The following is a 14,252-nucleotide window of genomic DNA, read 5'->3' as shown; positions in this document are numbered from 1 at the left end:
ATGAATATTAATATTTATAATTAATTTATTTAAAATAACAATATATATAAATAAATATATACTAATGTAATTAAAATAAATATTCTTATTTTTTAATAGATTCATTTTTATAAAAAAATCTCATAAATTGGTATTATTTTTATTATGATAAAAAATATGAGTTTTTTTAATTAATGATTTACTCATATGTAATCGAGACTTTCATTGTCAGATCAGTATAGTGTTAGAAATACTTCAAGCAACTTCGTCTTTATATCGCATTGAGTGACCTTTGATATTAATATAAATTTAATTTCATTCGTATCAATTAAATTAATGCTTTTATAAAATATGTTTCATTTGAATACTTTTTTCGTCTCAATTTTAATATTATTTGTATTAAACTCAATCAGTTATTTTACATTAGTAAATTCTTATACTTTACCTACACCAGTTTTTGAACTTTTAGAGCCAAAAGGAATTCGTATATGGATACCAAGTAAGTAAATAATAAAAATTATGCATATATTGTATTGTATATTATATAATTATATGAATTAATATATAGTGTGAAAATTATTTAAATCTTATAAAAAATATGTTTATAGGAATATGAGAATTAGGTAATTCCCTGGAATTTCCCGGATGTATTTATTTATTAATTTTTGTATGAATAGATCGATGAGTAATTTGTGCGGAAAATACGAAGCTATGTTAAATTAAATAATAAAAAAAACAAAATAATAAAAAATAATAATAAAAATAAAATTAAATAATTAGTAATATATAAATAAAAAAATAATTAAAAATTATATATGAATACATATAATATATATATATATATATATATATATATATATATATATATAATAAACGTATAAAATATAATAATATTTTATTTTTACAATATTAATTTAAGAATTCAAAAAATTTTGCATAAAGGTTTACAAATAACGATAATAAAAATTCATAATAAAAAGAATAAATCAGATATGCAAAAATTTTAAAATATAGGATTAAGTTGCCGAAAATATTTGCATTTATGCATTGTTAAGAATATATTTAATATTTACGAATTTTTTGTATTATAACAGATGAACAAGGCATGAAATTTTTTGCATTTCAAGGAAATGTGAATAAAAAACTTAAATTGAATCATTCTGGAGAAATATCGGGTGAGGTATATGAAAAAAAAAACAAAAAATGGACCATTGAAAATAGAGATATAAATTTAGTATCAGGAGACGTTATACATTATTGGATTTATGTACAAGTGAATGAAGCAATGCATATCAGTGGAGAACAAACTTGGACAGGTTTTAAAATATTACTCTTTAAAATATTTACTCAATATTATATTCGCATTATTTTCATATATATAATAATTTTATCTTATAACGTAAAAATAAATTTCATGATAATTAAAAAATAAAATATAGATGAATTGTAAAAAACAATTGTAAAAAAAGATAAAAAAGAAAAATATAAAGAATAATTGTATTTTTTAGTTGCAGTCACCAATAAATTTGCGAATTTATTATTTCACGAAACTTTTGATTCCTTGAAAGATTCAGTTTGGAATCATGAAGTTAAGATACCATTAACGCCTGTAAATAAAAGTTACACATAACTATAAACATTTCAATTTGTTATAAATAATTTTTAATAATTATTTTAATAACTCTTTTACCACAGGACTATGAATTTTGTGTTTATCACAATGATCAACATTCATCTGCATATGTTGAAAATGGATTTCTTAAAATCAAGCCACTGATATTAGAAAATCTATATGGTAATAATGCAACTACATATGGAACATTGACACTTAGTGGGTAAAAACACTATAAATTTTCAATATATATAATTTTTCACGCGGGAAAATAATGTTTTTATCTTTTCTTATCTATACATAAATTTATTCATTATCTTGTAAAAATAACTTGGAATTTTTTCGTTTACTATAGATGCACTAGTAAGATTTCAGCGGAATGTGAACGTAAGGGTAAATCATTTCATATATTGCCACCTATTTTGTCTGCTAGATTAAGTACAAAAAACACTTTTAGTTTCCAATATGGAAAAATTGAAATAAGAGCGAAATTTCCTAATGGTGATTGGTTATATCCAGGTAAATATTAATATAATTGATTATTCGATTTTTTTCTCGATTATCATTTTATTATATACATATTTTTTAAATCAGAATATTGAATATTCATCAGAATAATTCGAATCTTGAATTAATTAATCACAAAAACGATACACAAAAACATTAAATTTAAATGTTACTTGAATAATTAAATAAACAAATTTTATTTAATTTTTATTGATAAAATAACAAATATTTTATTGTATTTATTTGCAATAGAAATGTGGCTTCAACCAAAATATGATTATTATGGTCCCAACTATTCCAGTGGATGTGTTATACTCGGTCTTTCTCGTGGAAATGAAAATTTAGTTTCTACTGATGGAAAGATATATGATTCAAGAACATTAGATTTTGGATTACGAATAGGAACAACAAAAAATCTTACAAATTATATAGTATCTGAAACACTAAAAAATGGTCCAAGATGGACAACGGATTTTCATGTTTACACAACAATTTGGGATTCCAATGGATTTCAATTTTTTGTAGATGGCAAAGAAATTGGTAAATTGATTCCACAAGAAAATGGTTGGATGTATGGTAGTAATTTCAACAAAATGGCTCCTTTTGATCAACAAGTATGTACAAAAATATATTATATTTGTGTATATAAAATATAAAATATATATAACTTATTTTTAAATATTTATTATAAATATATTTTTCATATAAATTATATTTTTTATAATAAATTATTATTAAATAAATGAATTTTTAAAGTTTCATTATATTTTAAAGTTTCGTCTACATTTCAATTATGTAAAATATATTTTCAAATTAATAAAAATGTATAAAAAAATTAATTCAATTAATAAAAAAAAGAATGTATGATTTTTGATAATCAATTTATTTATGAAATATTGTCTTTTTAACAGTTTTATATTACACTCGGGGTGGGAGTTGGTGGTATTCGTGTATTTCCTGATGGGACAACTAGCTCAGGAAATGTAAAACCGTGGAAAAATGTTGGGGCTAAGGTAAGAATATTTTTTCATTAATAAATATTTGCACGCAACATAAAATTTAAATAAATTCAATGAAAACAATTTTTTTGATATTATATATATATATATATATAATAATTACAGTGGCTTGAGCATAACTATTATTTTGAATTTCAATGTTAATTTTATTTTACTATTGTAACATTAACGAAACATAATTATTTAAGAAATTGTTGTATATTTCAGGCAATGTTGCAATTTTGGCATGCAAAAGATCAATGGTTATCAAGTTGGAGACAAACAAACAGTGAAGAAAATATCTTCGAGATTGATTATATTCGAATATGGTCACTTTAAAAAAATTAAAAAAGCTATGTTATTATAAAGACTTACGTAATTAAAAAAATGATAAATAAATTTGTAAATAAGTTTTTATTTTGTAATTTAAATGTAAAATAATTTCTTATAATAATATAATGCATTTTATATATTAAAATAATATAATATGTTAAATAACATAATAAATAATATAAAATAATATTATTTTACTTTTTTATCTTGATTAATTGATAATTATTAATACGTAAAAATATTGAATATAAATATAATATATTAAAATATATTATTAATATACAAAATATTTTTAACGAAAAATATTTTATTAATTAAATATATAAATATATATAAATATCATGCATAAAATATATAAAAATTATCTTAAATGGTAAAAGAATTTTAAACTTGATTCTTCCTCCAAACCGGTTTATCTTGAACAACATTAAAAAGAATAAAAGAAACTTTCATTTGGTTCACTATATACCTAAATGTGTAGAGTATAAAAATTATTGACAGTGGATTTTCATATTTTTTATCTTATTATAATTTGTCAAAAGTTTTAATATTTTAATTTTTCGAAATATTGTAATAAATAATTGTGATTCATACATTTTGTACATTATATTTCAAATGACAAAATTAATTATCTTTTTTATTATGACTATAATTCATTTAATTTATGGATTAAACAATGATAAATATCAATCAAATTATTCTAGTAAGTATAACAATTTTACGAAATATACATCATATATCATATTAACAAATATAAAATTTATTTTTCATATTTTATTAATATTTATATACAGATTCTTATATACAGTAATAATAATTAAAAAAAAATTATATATATAATTAAACATTTTTATATTTAAATATATATATTAAATATTTTATAAATTGTAGTAATTTTTTTTCTATAAAAATTTAATAATTATATTTTATTATTTAAAATAAAAAATCTATACATTTTATTTATACATGTTTTATGTATTTGTAGGATATGAATTTATTTTACACAAATGCATAGCCAGTGCTCAATTAAATACGAAACAAAATAAAGAAATATCAAATACTAATTCAAATAAACCCACTGAAAATCTCTTACACAAAGCATACATTTCAATTGTTATGCGAGAAAAGAATTCAACTATTTCTTCAAATGTAAAATTGAATAACAATCATTTATTTAATAATTCTGAAACAAGCTACAGCAATTTAAATGAAAATCCATCTTTCAAAAAAGAAATAAAAAATACACCTTTAAGAACTTTAAATATTAAATCAATGAAAAATTCATCACCTATATTTACAAAAAAAGATTTGTTACCAGAACTTAAAGATGATACTAATAAAATTAAAAATTCATCTTTTGATTTTATAGTTATTAAATCAACAATATAAATATAATAATTTTTGGATATGCAATAATACTCTAATGTAAAATAATATAAAATATAGCATATATATATTATTATGAAATAAACAAAAGAAAAAGGATTATTATGATTATTATTATTTATCAAATATTATTGAAAAAAACAAAATGTGTAATTCAAATGTAATTTATTTGTCTATTTCTTAAAATGTAATGTAATAACTTATTTTATTCATTATTATGAAGGTGTTGCTTGCTGAATTTTTTCTGGTAAAGTTTGTAATTCCACCTATAAAAAAAATAATTGATAATTTTATATGTATTTTATATGTATTTAGAAATGAATAAATTACCTTTGTAATTTTCATTGCTACTCCTTCTGGAAGATTTCTTTCTATATATTCTAAATATGTATCTGCAGTTGAGCCAGTTAATTTAAGAAGATCAAGATATCTATAATATGTTCTTGTTTCATACTGAACTCGATGTTTTTTATGAATATGAACAGACTTAAGTACTGTTAATCTTTCATGGATAGGCTTTCGTAATGCAATACTGTTAATTTTAGAATAACAATTTTATATTTTTTTATATATAATTTCATAAATATATATTTTTAATTATAACTTACTGTTTACCAACAAAGATGTCTAAATAATTTGCTGCCATAACAGCAAATTCTCCATAGCTTTTAAGAACTTCAGGATCATTTCCTCTTATTTCAATTTCCAACTTTTTATAAAGTTTATCAGACTCATCAGACTAAAATGTATATTATATTTTAAAAAAATATTAAAATATATAAATTCTTACAAATATGATATAATGATTATCATAATGAACTTAAAAAATCTTATAACAATAATAAATTTTATTTATTATTTAATGTAAAGAAGTAAGAAATAATAAGAAATAATATATATATTTATTTATGAATAAAATATCTAATTACATACCTCTATGGGATTAGATGTAGTATTTGATGATCCAGGTGATGCTTCAATAGTAATCTCGGATAAAGTTTTAACTGAAGTATCAATTTTTTCTGATTTTTGATTTGAAGTTTTAGGTTGCTGGGAAATTTCATCTATATTTTTTGTTAAAGTTATATTTGAAGTATTATCTGAATTTTCAATATTAGTTGAATATAATATATATTGAAATGATTTGTTATAATTTGATTCTACATTATACAAATTTCTATCTATAATATTATGTAAGAAAGAAAATGCCTAAAAAATATTAGAGGTTAATTTTTCACCTAAATTTAAATAAAGCTTTTTTTTACATAATGTACCTTTGAACGAAACATTTGTTGTTTGTTGTTTTTACTTATTAGATAAAATTAATTGAAGCTTTATTATCTTATATTAAATAAAATTTAGATATAAAAATGAATACTTTTTCTTTGATATATACATATATACATTTTATATTCCGCGCACTAAATTCTATATGTGTATAAATAAGAGAAATCGTGAAAGACATATACTAAGATTATTATGTTACTTATACATGTATGTAAGTATCATGTATATTGTAATACTTATTAAATATGGTAAATAAATGATACATTATAATAACAGATCATATGAAATGGATTAAAATCAAAATTTTAATCAAAATTTTCTTTTCTATTTTTAAATGTTATTATTAAAGCTTAATTTGTAAATGGAAACATGTTGTAGTTAATATAATAAAATTTAATACTTTATTTATCTGTTAATAAAGATAAATAATTCTGCTGCTTATATAGTTTATATTTTTTTCTTACTATAAAGGATAAGATTGTAGATTTGATTTATTCTATGTGATAAAATCAAAAGATGTCAATGTTTAAAAATGCAATTCTTTTTCTATTTTTTCTGATTATAAATCTAATAATATATTTAATTAAATTATTCGATTTTTTAAAAATAAAAAATATTTTTTTATATCATCAATCTAATGCAATTATCGTTAACATGTCTCAAATGAATATTTCATGTGTCATAATAAAATCGAATAATATATAAATAAAATATATTAAATAAAATAAAAAATAAAATTAAAAAATTGATTATAATAAAAAATTGTATTTTACGTTTAATAAGAACAAAACTTAACCAATAATTTCTAATATATCTAATTATTAATTTAAATCAATTTTTTAACAAATATTTTATGTTTTTATCAAATACATTTGAATTAATTAAATTTTTTATGTAAATGCAATTTTATTTGAAAAGTACAATATAAACTTACTTTTTACATTGTCTCAAAGGAGAGATACTTAAAACATTTTATAATAGCATATTAGATAGCACATTATTTATAAGTTATTATTATTTTAATAATGCTTTTAATAAGAAGATAACAAAATATAACTATAAAAAACAAAAGTGAATATTTATTCACATTATTCATAATTACTGATAATCTTATAATATAAATTTAAACATTTTAAGATTCAAGTGTATATATAATTATTTATTATATAAATCTTAAATATATTTTATACTATTATTAAAACAATAAGTATGAATTCCCCTTTGTGACGCATGTAATAAACTGACATTATGTAAAAATATTTGAAACAATAGAATTGTTGATAATTAACATTATCATTAACTTAAATAACACAAATTTTAATATGAACTTTTGAATTGAGTTGTAGGAAAAGAACGTTGTGATTGAAAATTAGAATTTTTAAATTGCCAAGATCCTATATTATTTCCATTTTGCCAACCAGTAGATGTAGTTTTCTTATCAATATTATCTTGAGAAAGCCAATGTGATTCTCCAACATTTTGATTACTATTATTTTGCCATTGAGATTTTGTACCAAAAGATAATCCTTTATTTTGCCAATTATCTTTATTATTTTTTGTCCATGAATCTCCTTTTTGTTGTTCATTTTCTCGTATCCATGTGTTTGATGTATTAGTATTTTCAAATTTAAGCCATCTTTCTTTTAAATCTATAGCACCATCATCTCCCCAAGGATCTTTTGCATCTTCTGGTAAATCGTTTAAATCTTCTTTGTCACATTGTTTCCAAGAGTCTTTAATATTTAATAATTCCCACCTAGCTTGTTTTTTATTATCTATCCAAGATTCTTTACAAGCAGTAAAACTTTCTTTGCCGCGAATATTCCAATTATCGTTACTACTGCTAGGCATAGCTGTTACTGACCATCTATTATCCGAACTTGATGACCATGATTCCTTCATCATAGGTTTTGTATGTAAAGTTTGTTTAGAATTCCAAGAATTTACATCATTATTCCAGGTATCATTGCGAATAGGATCTTTAATATTTTCCCATTTTTCTTGATAAAAAGTTTTACGACGTCTATCATTATCCCAGTTGTTATTGGATGTTGGCGTTTTTTCAGTTTGCCAAATGTTTTGTTCAGACATTCGTTCAACAGGTCGAGACCAAGTTTGTTCAATAGCTCCTCTACTTGGTATATCCCAATCATCAATAAACCTTGATGGTGACATTTGTCGTCTTTGAGGAGAATGTTGTTGTCTTGGTGATAACGTAGAACGTTCAAAAATCAATCTATGTGGTGATTCTGCATGTCTCATTGTTGATGTTTGCTGTCTAGAAAATATTTCCTGTCTATTAGAAGATATCATTCGATTAGGAGATGGAATTTCTCTTCTTAAAGGAGACATTGGACGTTTCATTGATGATGATTGTCTTCTAGAAGGAGATGCAGTAGATCTCATGGGAGATATTTGTCGTGGTGAAATTTGATGTCTTAATGGTGATATTGGGCGATTCATAGTCATTTCAGTTCTTCGCGGTGAAAGCCTTCTCGGAGACAAAGGTTGTCTTAAAGGTGACATTGGTCGTCTTAATGGAGAAATAGGACGTCTTATAGGAGAACGTTGTCTATAAGGTGACATAGGACGGCGAAGAGGAGAAAAATGTCTTCTTGGAGGAGAACATAATCGTCTTGGAGGTGATAATAATGGACGTTTAGGAGAAAGTCTTTTTGGAGGAGTTACACGATGTTTTATAGGAGAATTTTGTCTTCTCATAGGTGAAATTGATTTTTTCATATTTTCTATTTCATTCCAACGATTCTTTTCAAAAGTTTTATCTCTATTCTGATCTATTTCAACTTGAAACGATCTGCTAAATCGTTCAGGTGTTGTACGAAATGATCTTTCTTCTTTATGATCAATTGCTTGTAATACTGGCATGATTGTATTTGGTTCTAAAGGTGGTATATTATGATATTTTTTATAAATCGGTTTTGTTACAGACTCTTCATCATTTAGAAATCTCTTATTTGGCATTGTAATTAGAATATCCTGAGAACCCATTTCTTGAACATAACGACCTTTCAAAATAGAATCATTTTGCTTATTTTCTCTTTGATCCGAATTTATATTTCCTGGTGAAGCAATACGATCCCAAACAGAACGAGGTAATTGACTTTGAAGTTTATTTGTTTGTTCTAAAACCATATTTAACATATTTTGCAATTGTTTTGCGGTATTTATATCAACTGTCGGTGCTGGTCCACTTAATTTTTCCTTTGCTATTTCTAAAAGAGCTTGATGTTCTTTTACTGTTTGAGCAATATCTATATCCAGTCGATTATTAGATAATCTTTCTCTTAAATCAGTTTGTTCTTTAGGTTCTCGTATTTTTTTTTCGTAAAAAGGATTAACACATAATTGTGAACTTTCTGTATTCCAATCTTTTTTCTTTTTTGCTGCTACATCTAATATTAAAATTATGAGAATTATAATTATAAGATTATAAGAATTAAATTAAATTTTTTTTGTATTATAAATGCATTATTGATTAAAAAATATCGTTAAATATTTACTAGATTTTTTACTTCTTATATTATATTTTTTGAGTATAAACTTACCTATATGCCATGGTTTAGCACCTACTTTATTAAATTTTTTTATTAATTTTTTTGGTGGAGTTTCTCCTTTGTCCGGAGAATGGGAACGTTTTCCTTTAAATTTATTTTTTGAAAATGAATTCTCAATATTTTTTGTATAAAATACTTTTTTTACTGATGTTTTCGATTTTCTTATGGGATTTTTTACTAATTTGTTAAAATTTATTTTAGTTTTTAATTCAAGTCCTTTGCCCAATGTTTTATCTGTTTCATCAACATTTTGCTCATTTTCTTGAATAATTTTGGTTTCTGAATTTTTGACATCTTCGTCTATAGTTTTTTGAAACCATAATTGATTAAATTTGTTTATCATTCGTCGCTGCATTAAAATAACTGCTTCAAAATGAGGACCAATAGGTAAAGTATCAACAACACATGCCAAAACAGGAATAAATGCTGATCCATGACCATGATCTCCAGGTCGAGCTAATTCTAATATAGCACGTACTGATTGTTTAGTTAATGTTGTTATCATTACTATTCGTTTAAGAGATGGAATTTTTCTAAGAGCTGTCATTACTTCAATTGCTGTAAAATATATGTATTGTATATATATTATTATATATAAATATGTATGTATTCAAATATTATTTTAAAAATTATTAAATTATTAAATATACATTATATATTATATATTAATATATTAATTTTAAACATTATATTTTATATAATTTTATATATTTTATATTATTTGTTTATATTTGATATGTTTACATACCTCGACCAATATTAGTATTTGCATTAATTATTGCACATGTCTTACGATTTTTTACCGCTGCAATAATTTGATTTGTTACTTCAGAAGGAGATCCCATTATGAATGAAGCATTTTTTATGTTATTTAATTCACATGTCATTTCAGCTTCTTCTACCTCTGATGGAGAATCCACTCCTATAACTTGTTGACATTTCTAAAATTAAAAATCATAAAATTTAGAATAAAAATATGATAATTGATAATAAAAACATTCTTTTTATTTACAGATGCCATCATCAATCCAATAAGACCAATACCACATCCTATTTCAAGTACTGTTGTTTTTGGACTAGGTGCAAGTAAATCTATTACTGCATTTGCTACATTTTCTGCTCCTGCAGAATTTGACCAAAAGTTTGTTTTAGGTGCAAGTTGTACTTTTAATCCTCCAACAATTTCATCCAAAGCTTCTGATCCTACTAGAAATGTTGTATCCGTAACAGCAGTACCATCATATCTAATATTAAAAAAAAAAAACTAATAATATATATTATATACAATATATTTATTATATAATTATTATTATATAATATATATAGTTATTTATTTTTTTAATATGAATGAATATTATAGCTATACATAATATATATATATATACATAACTTAATAGCTATACAAAATTTTGCAATTTTTAAAAATACTATGATTTTATACATTAATTTTATACATAAATTATTCTTACCTATTTGTAGATTTGCAATATAGAGATTTAACATTGCAATCTTTTCCAGGTCCAGATTCATAAACTTGTTTTAGCCTATCCATTGTAGAACGAGTAATGTTTTCTCCAGTTGCAAATAACATAAGTTCATCCATACTATTGCAACGTACTACCAACCATAACCAATCTTGTTTCCCTTCATTATTTGTGTCTTTTTTTGATTCTGTATCTATAGATACATCATCAGAAAAATTTTCATCTATAGAACTTTGTAAGGTTAATTGTTCTGTTGTTTGAAGAAAATCTTCAAATATCTGTGTAAAGAAATATAATTTGGTTAGAACACAATTATTAGAAATTAATTATATCATTATTCATCAAATTTGGGAATATAAACAACATTTAAAAGCATTTATTTATATAAAATTATATAAAAAATATTTATTTAAAATAAAAAAATCTAAGTCTATAAAATAATATTAAACATACTTTTACAGCACGCAATACAAATGGTGGAAATTGAGATTCATTATTTATATTTACACCCCATGCTCCACTGGCTTCCAACTTCCAAATAATTTTTTTATCTTTATTAAAAGAACTATCAGAATTTTCTATTTTTGTAATAGATTCATGCACTTCTTTTCTGTTGCCTAAACATAAATTTCATTTTGCTTACTACTTTAATTACTAAAATAAATGTAATATATTTAAAATATAAACAAATACAATAACAAATACTTACAAATAAACTTCCAACGATTAGTATAGGGCTTATCTAAACAACAGCGCCGGGAAGGTTTTAATTTACAAAGAGGAGATCCATTTATCTTTTCTTCATATTCTAACCATTTTTCATAACATGGATAAGAAATTCCTAAAACTCTAGCTACTTTTGAAAGTCGTTCTTTTATAATTGTTTCTTTCTCAATAAGCTAAAATAAATTAATAAATTAAAACAATAATGATAAAAGATATATTGCATAATCAATAATTTATTTATTCAATCATATATTACCTTTTGTTCATACCAATCAATTTTTATACATTCTTCTTCTTTTACTTCTTGCTTTATTTCTTTATCTAAAATGTATAATGTTTTTTTATCAGCATTAATATTTTCATTTGTATTATTGTCTTTAATAAGTTTATTTTCTGAATTAGAAGATTGATTTTTTATGTCTGCTTCTACTAATTGATTTCCTGTATATTCTTCTGGTAATTGAAAATCTGTAGAATCTAATACAATATTTTCAATTTCATCTAAATGATGTAAGACATCTTCATCTGTTACATCTTTTTGTTGATCTAATTGATCTAAAGTAATATCAGCAGTAAAATCAATTGATTCCATATTTGATTGTTCCAGACATTTATTTTCTGTGTTTGATGTATTATTTTGATCATTATTAGAATTTGAATTATTCAATAGCATATCTGTTAAATTTGTGGAACTTTCTGAAACTTCTTGATTTTTTTCCATTTTTATATCTTTGTTTTTCTCTATATTTATGTCTTCAATTTTTCCAATATTTTCATTTCTCTCTAAATTTTCCTGTTTTTTTATTTTGATATTTTTATTTTCCTTCATATTTGTATTTTTAGTATGATCTATATTTTTATTTATTACATTATTATCTAAAGATTTAATACTTATAAATTGTTTTTCTATATTGTTCAAACATTTAGATTGTATATTATTAGATATATCTTCTTCTTCGATACATTCATCTACTACTTCATAATTTTCTCCTTCAATTGTAACAGCTCCTGAATTTTCTGTAATATATATTTATTCTTAACTATAATATTATAATAATTTATTATAACTTATGCATAAAAATATACAATTATGATTATCTATTATCTTTAAATTTGATCAATCTTTTTCTAATTTATATTTGATTTTTAATAATATATTGTAAGATTTTAAAAATATCCATGACAAAACATGAAAACATATTAAAGCAAAATATTATATTATAAAGATAAAAACTTACCCATTCTTTTACGATATTTAAATGTGAATGCTCAGTCTTAAGATCCGTAAGACAAATGACACTTGGATCAAAATGTTATTGTATTTAATATTGATAACTGACTTTATGAAACAAATAATGTACATATACAATCAATAATAGAATTAAATAAATTTTTTATTAAATACTTTACTGTTATACTATAATTCTTACAACTTATCATGAACATTTTATCCACTACAATACATTTTACTTACATTTTTCATTACCAACATCGTAATATTTACAAAAATAAATTTTTTACCCTGTACAAAAGTATATACATGTATATATTACTATAATGTCTTAATAATCTAGTGCTTTATTTTTTCAAATATTCTTATTTAAAGTATATTCCGTTGCAAGAGTTTTACATAATCTCTTCTTTATTTCATTGTATTACTCTATACCAATAAAATTTGATCGTGCGATGAGAAATGATGAACATGGCGTTCCAAAAACAATCTACTAATGTAGAGTTAAAAATTCTAGTCTTCTTAAATTCATATTAAACATTATATATAGATATTATTTATAATAATTATTTTTTATATTACAATATTTTTATTTTCAAACTCTTTTTTATATTATTATGCATATATTATTAATAAAATATAAAGATATATAGAAATTTTATATTTAAGAAAATCTTAACATATGATATCTTAAAAAACCCTAGAATTTTAAAAATTGGTTTTTACCTATATAAAAAAAGAATTTAATATTTAATTCAATATTATGAATAAAAATATTATATTATGAATAAAAATATTATAAGAATTTATATGTAAATTCATATTAAAATTTTGATTAATATAAATTTTTAATAAATTATATTATTAAAAATTTCATTAATATTTATTTTTTTAAATTTATTGGAAAATATATTTTTATATATATACATATTCTTTTAAAACAAAATTATGTTTTTAGAATAATATACAATTTTGAAGTAGTACAAATTTTTATTTTTTATACATGTATATAATTATAATTAAATATATAAATGATATTTTGTAATTATATAATGTTTAATCTTAGAAAATATATTTTTAAAATACAAGTAACTTTTTATTTTATTTTTTTATTAAATACAATTCTTTTTCGTT

General features: G+C 21.7%; 4 protein-coding genes across 4 annotated transcripts; 2 read left to right on the top strand and 2 right to left on the bottom strand.

The window, feature by feature from the left end:
- The first annotated feature begins 173 nt into the window (after positions 1 to 173).
- Positions 174 to 3,616, top strand: LOC100867658 (beta-1,3-glucan-binding protein). Its single transcript, XM_086904063.1, has 8 exons — positions 174 to 478; positions 1,074 to 1,295; positions 1,488 to 1,588; positions 1,675 to 1,814; positions 1,947 to 2,110; positions 2,351 to 2,712; positions 3,010 to 3,111; positions 3,325 to 3,616. Exons 1-8 carry the CDS (start codon positions 331 to 333, stop codon positions 3,433 to 3,435), a joined length of 1,350 nt encoding a protein of 449 aa, XP_086760189.1. The 5' UTR covers positions 174 to 330; the 3' UTR covers positions 3,436 to 3,616.
- A 222-nt stretch (positions 3,617 to 3,838) lies between these two features.
- On the top strand, positions 3,839 to 5,165 carry LOC147658258 (uncharacterized). The gene is made up of 2 exons (XM_086904065.1): positions 3,839 to 4,132; positions 4,415 to 5,165. The coding sequence occupies exons 1-2, from the start codon at positions 4,045 to 4,047 to the stop codon at positions 4,816 to 4,818; spliced, it is 492 nt and encodes a 163-aa protein (XP_086760191.1). The 5' UTR covers positions 3,839 to 4,044; the 3' UTR covers positions 4,819 to 5,165.
- Positions 4,964 to 6,602, bottom strand: mRpS10 (mitochondrial ribosomal protein S10). The gene is made up of 5 exons (XM_003694631.4): positions 6,090 to 6,602; positions 5,749 to 6,024; positions 5,424 to 5,554; positions 5,146 to 5,347; positions 4,964 to 5,081 (listed from the first exon to the last, which is right to left on the bottom strand). Exons 1-5 carry the CDS (start codon positions 6,102 to 6,104, stop codon positions 5,031 to 5,033), a joined length of 675 nt encoding a protein of 224 aa, XP_003694679.1. The 5' UTR covers positions 6,105 to 6,602; the 3' UTR covers positions 4,964 to 5,030.
- Positions 6,603 to 6,988: 386 nt separating this feature from the next.
- LOC100867775 (uncharacterized) lies at positions 6,989 to 13,564 on the bottom strand. The gene is made up of 10 exons (XM_012487919.3): positions 13,362 to 13,564; positions 13,126 to 13,226; positions 12,144 to 12,904; positions 11,871 to 12,060; positions 11,615 to 11,778; positions 11,147 to 11,439; positions 10,690 to 10,921; positions 10,426 to 10,618; positions 9,669 to 10,235; positions 6,989 to 9,515 (listed from the first exon to the last, which is right to left on the bottom strand). Exons 2-10 carry the CDS (start codon positions 13,127 to 13,129, stop codon positions 7,420 to 7,422), a joined length of 4,500 nt encoding a protein of 1,499 aa, XP_012343373.2. The 5' UTR covers positions 13,130 to 13,226; positions 13,362 to 13,564; the 3' UTR covers positions 6,989 to 7,419.
- Between the last annotated feature and the right edge of the window lie 688 nt (positions 13,565 to 14,252).

The sequence above is a fragment of the Apis florea genome, unplaced genomic scaffold (assembly GCF_048593485.1).
Source record: "Apis florea isolate Af1SG1 unplaced genomic scaffold, ASM4859348v1 contig_2293_pilon, whole genome shotgun sequence".
Lineage (NCBI taxonomy): Eukaryota > Metazoa > Arthropoda > Insecta > Hymenoptera > Apidae > Apis > Apis florea.
Note: the sequence above shows the minus strand (reverse complement) of the source record. Positions and strands in the feature narration are given on the sequence as shown.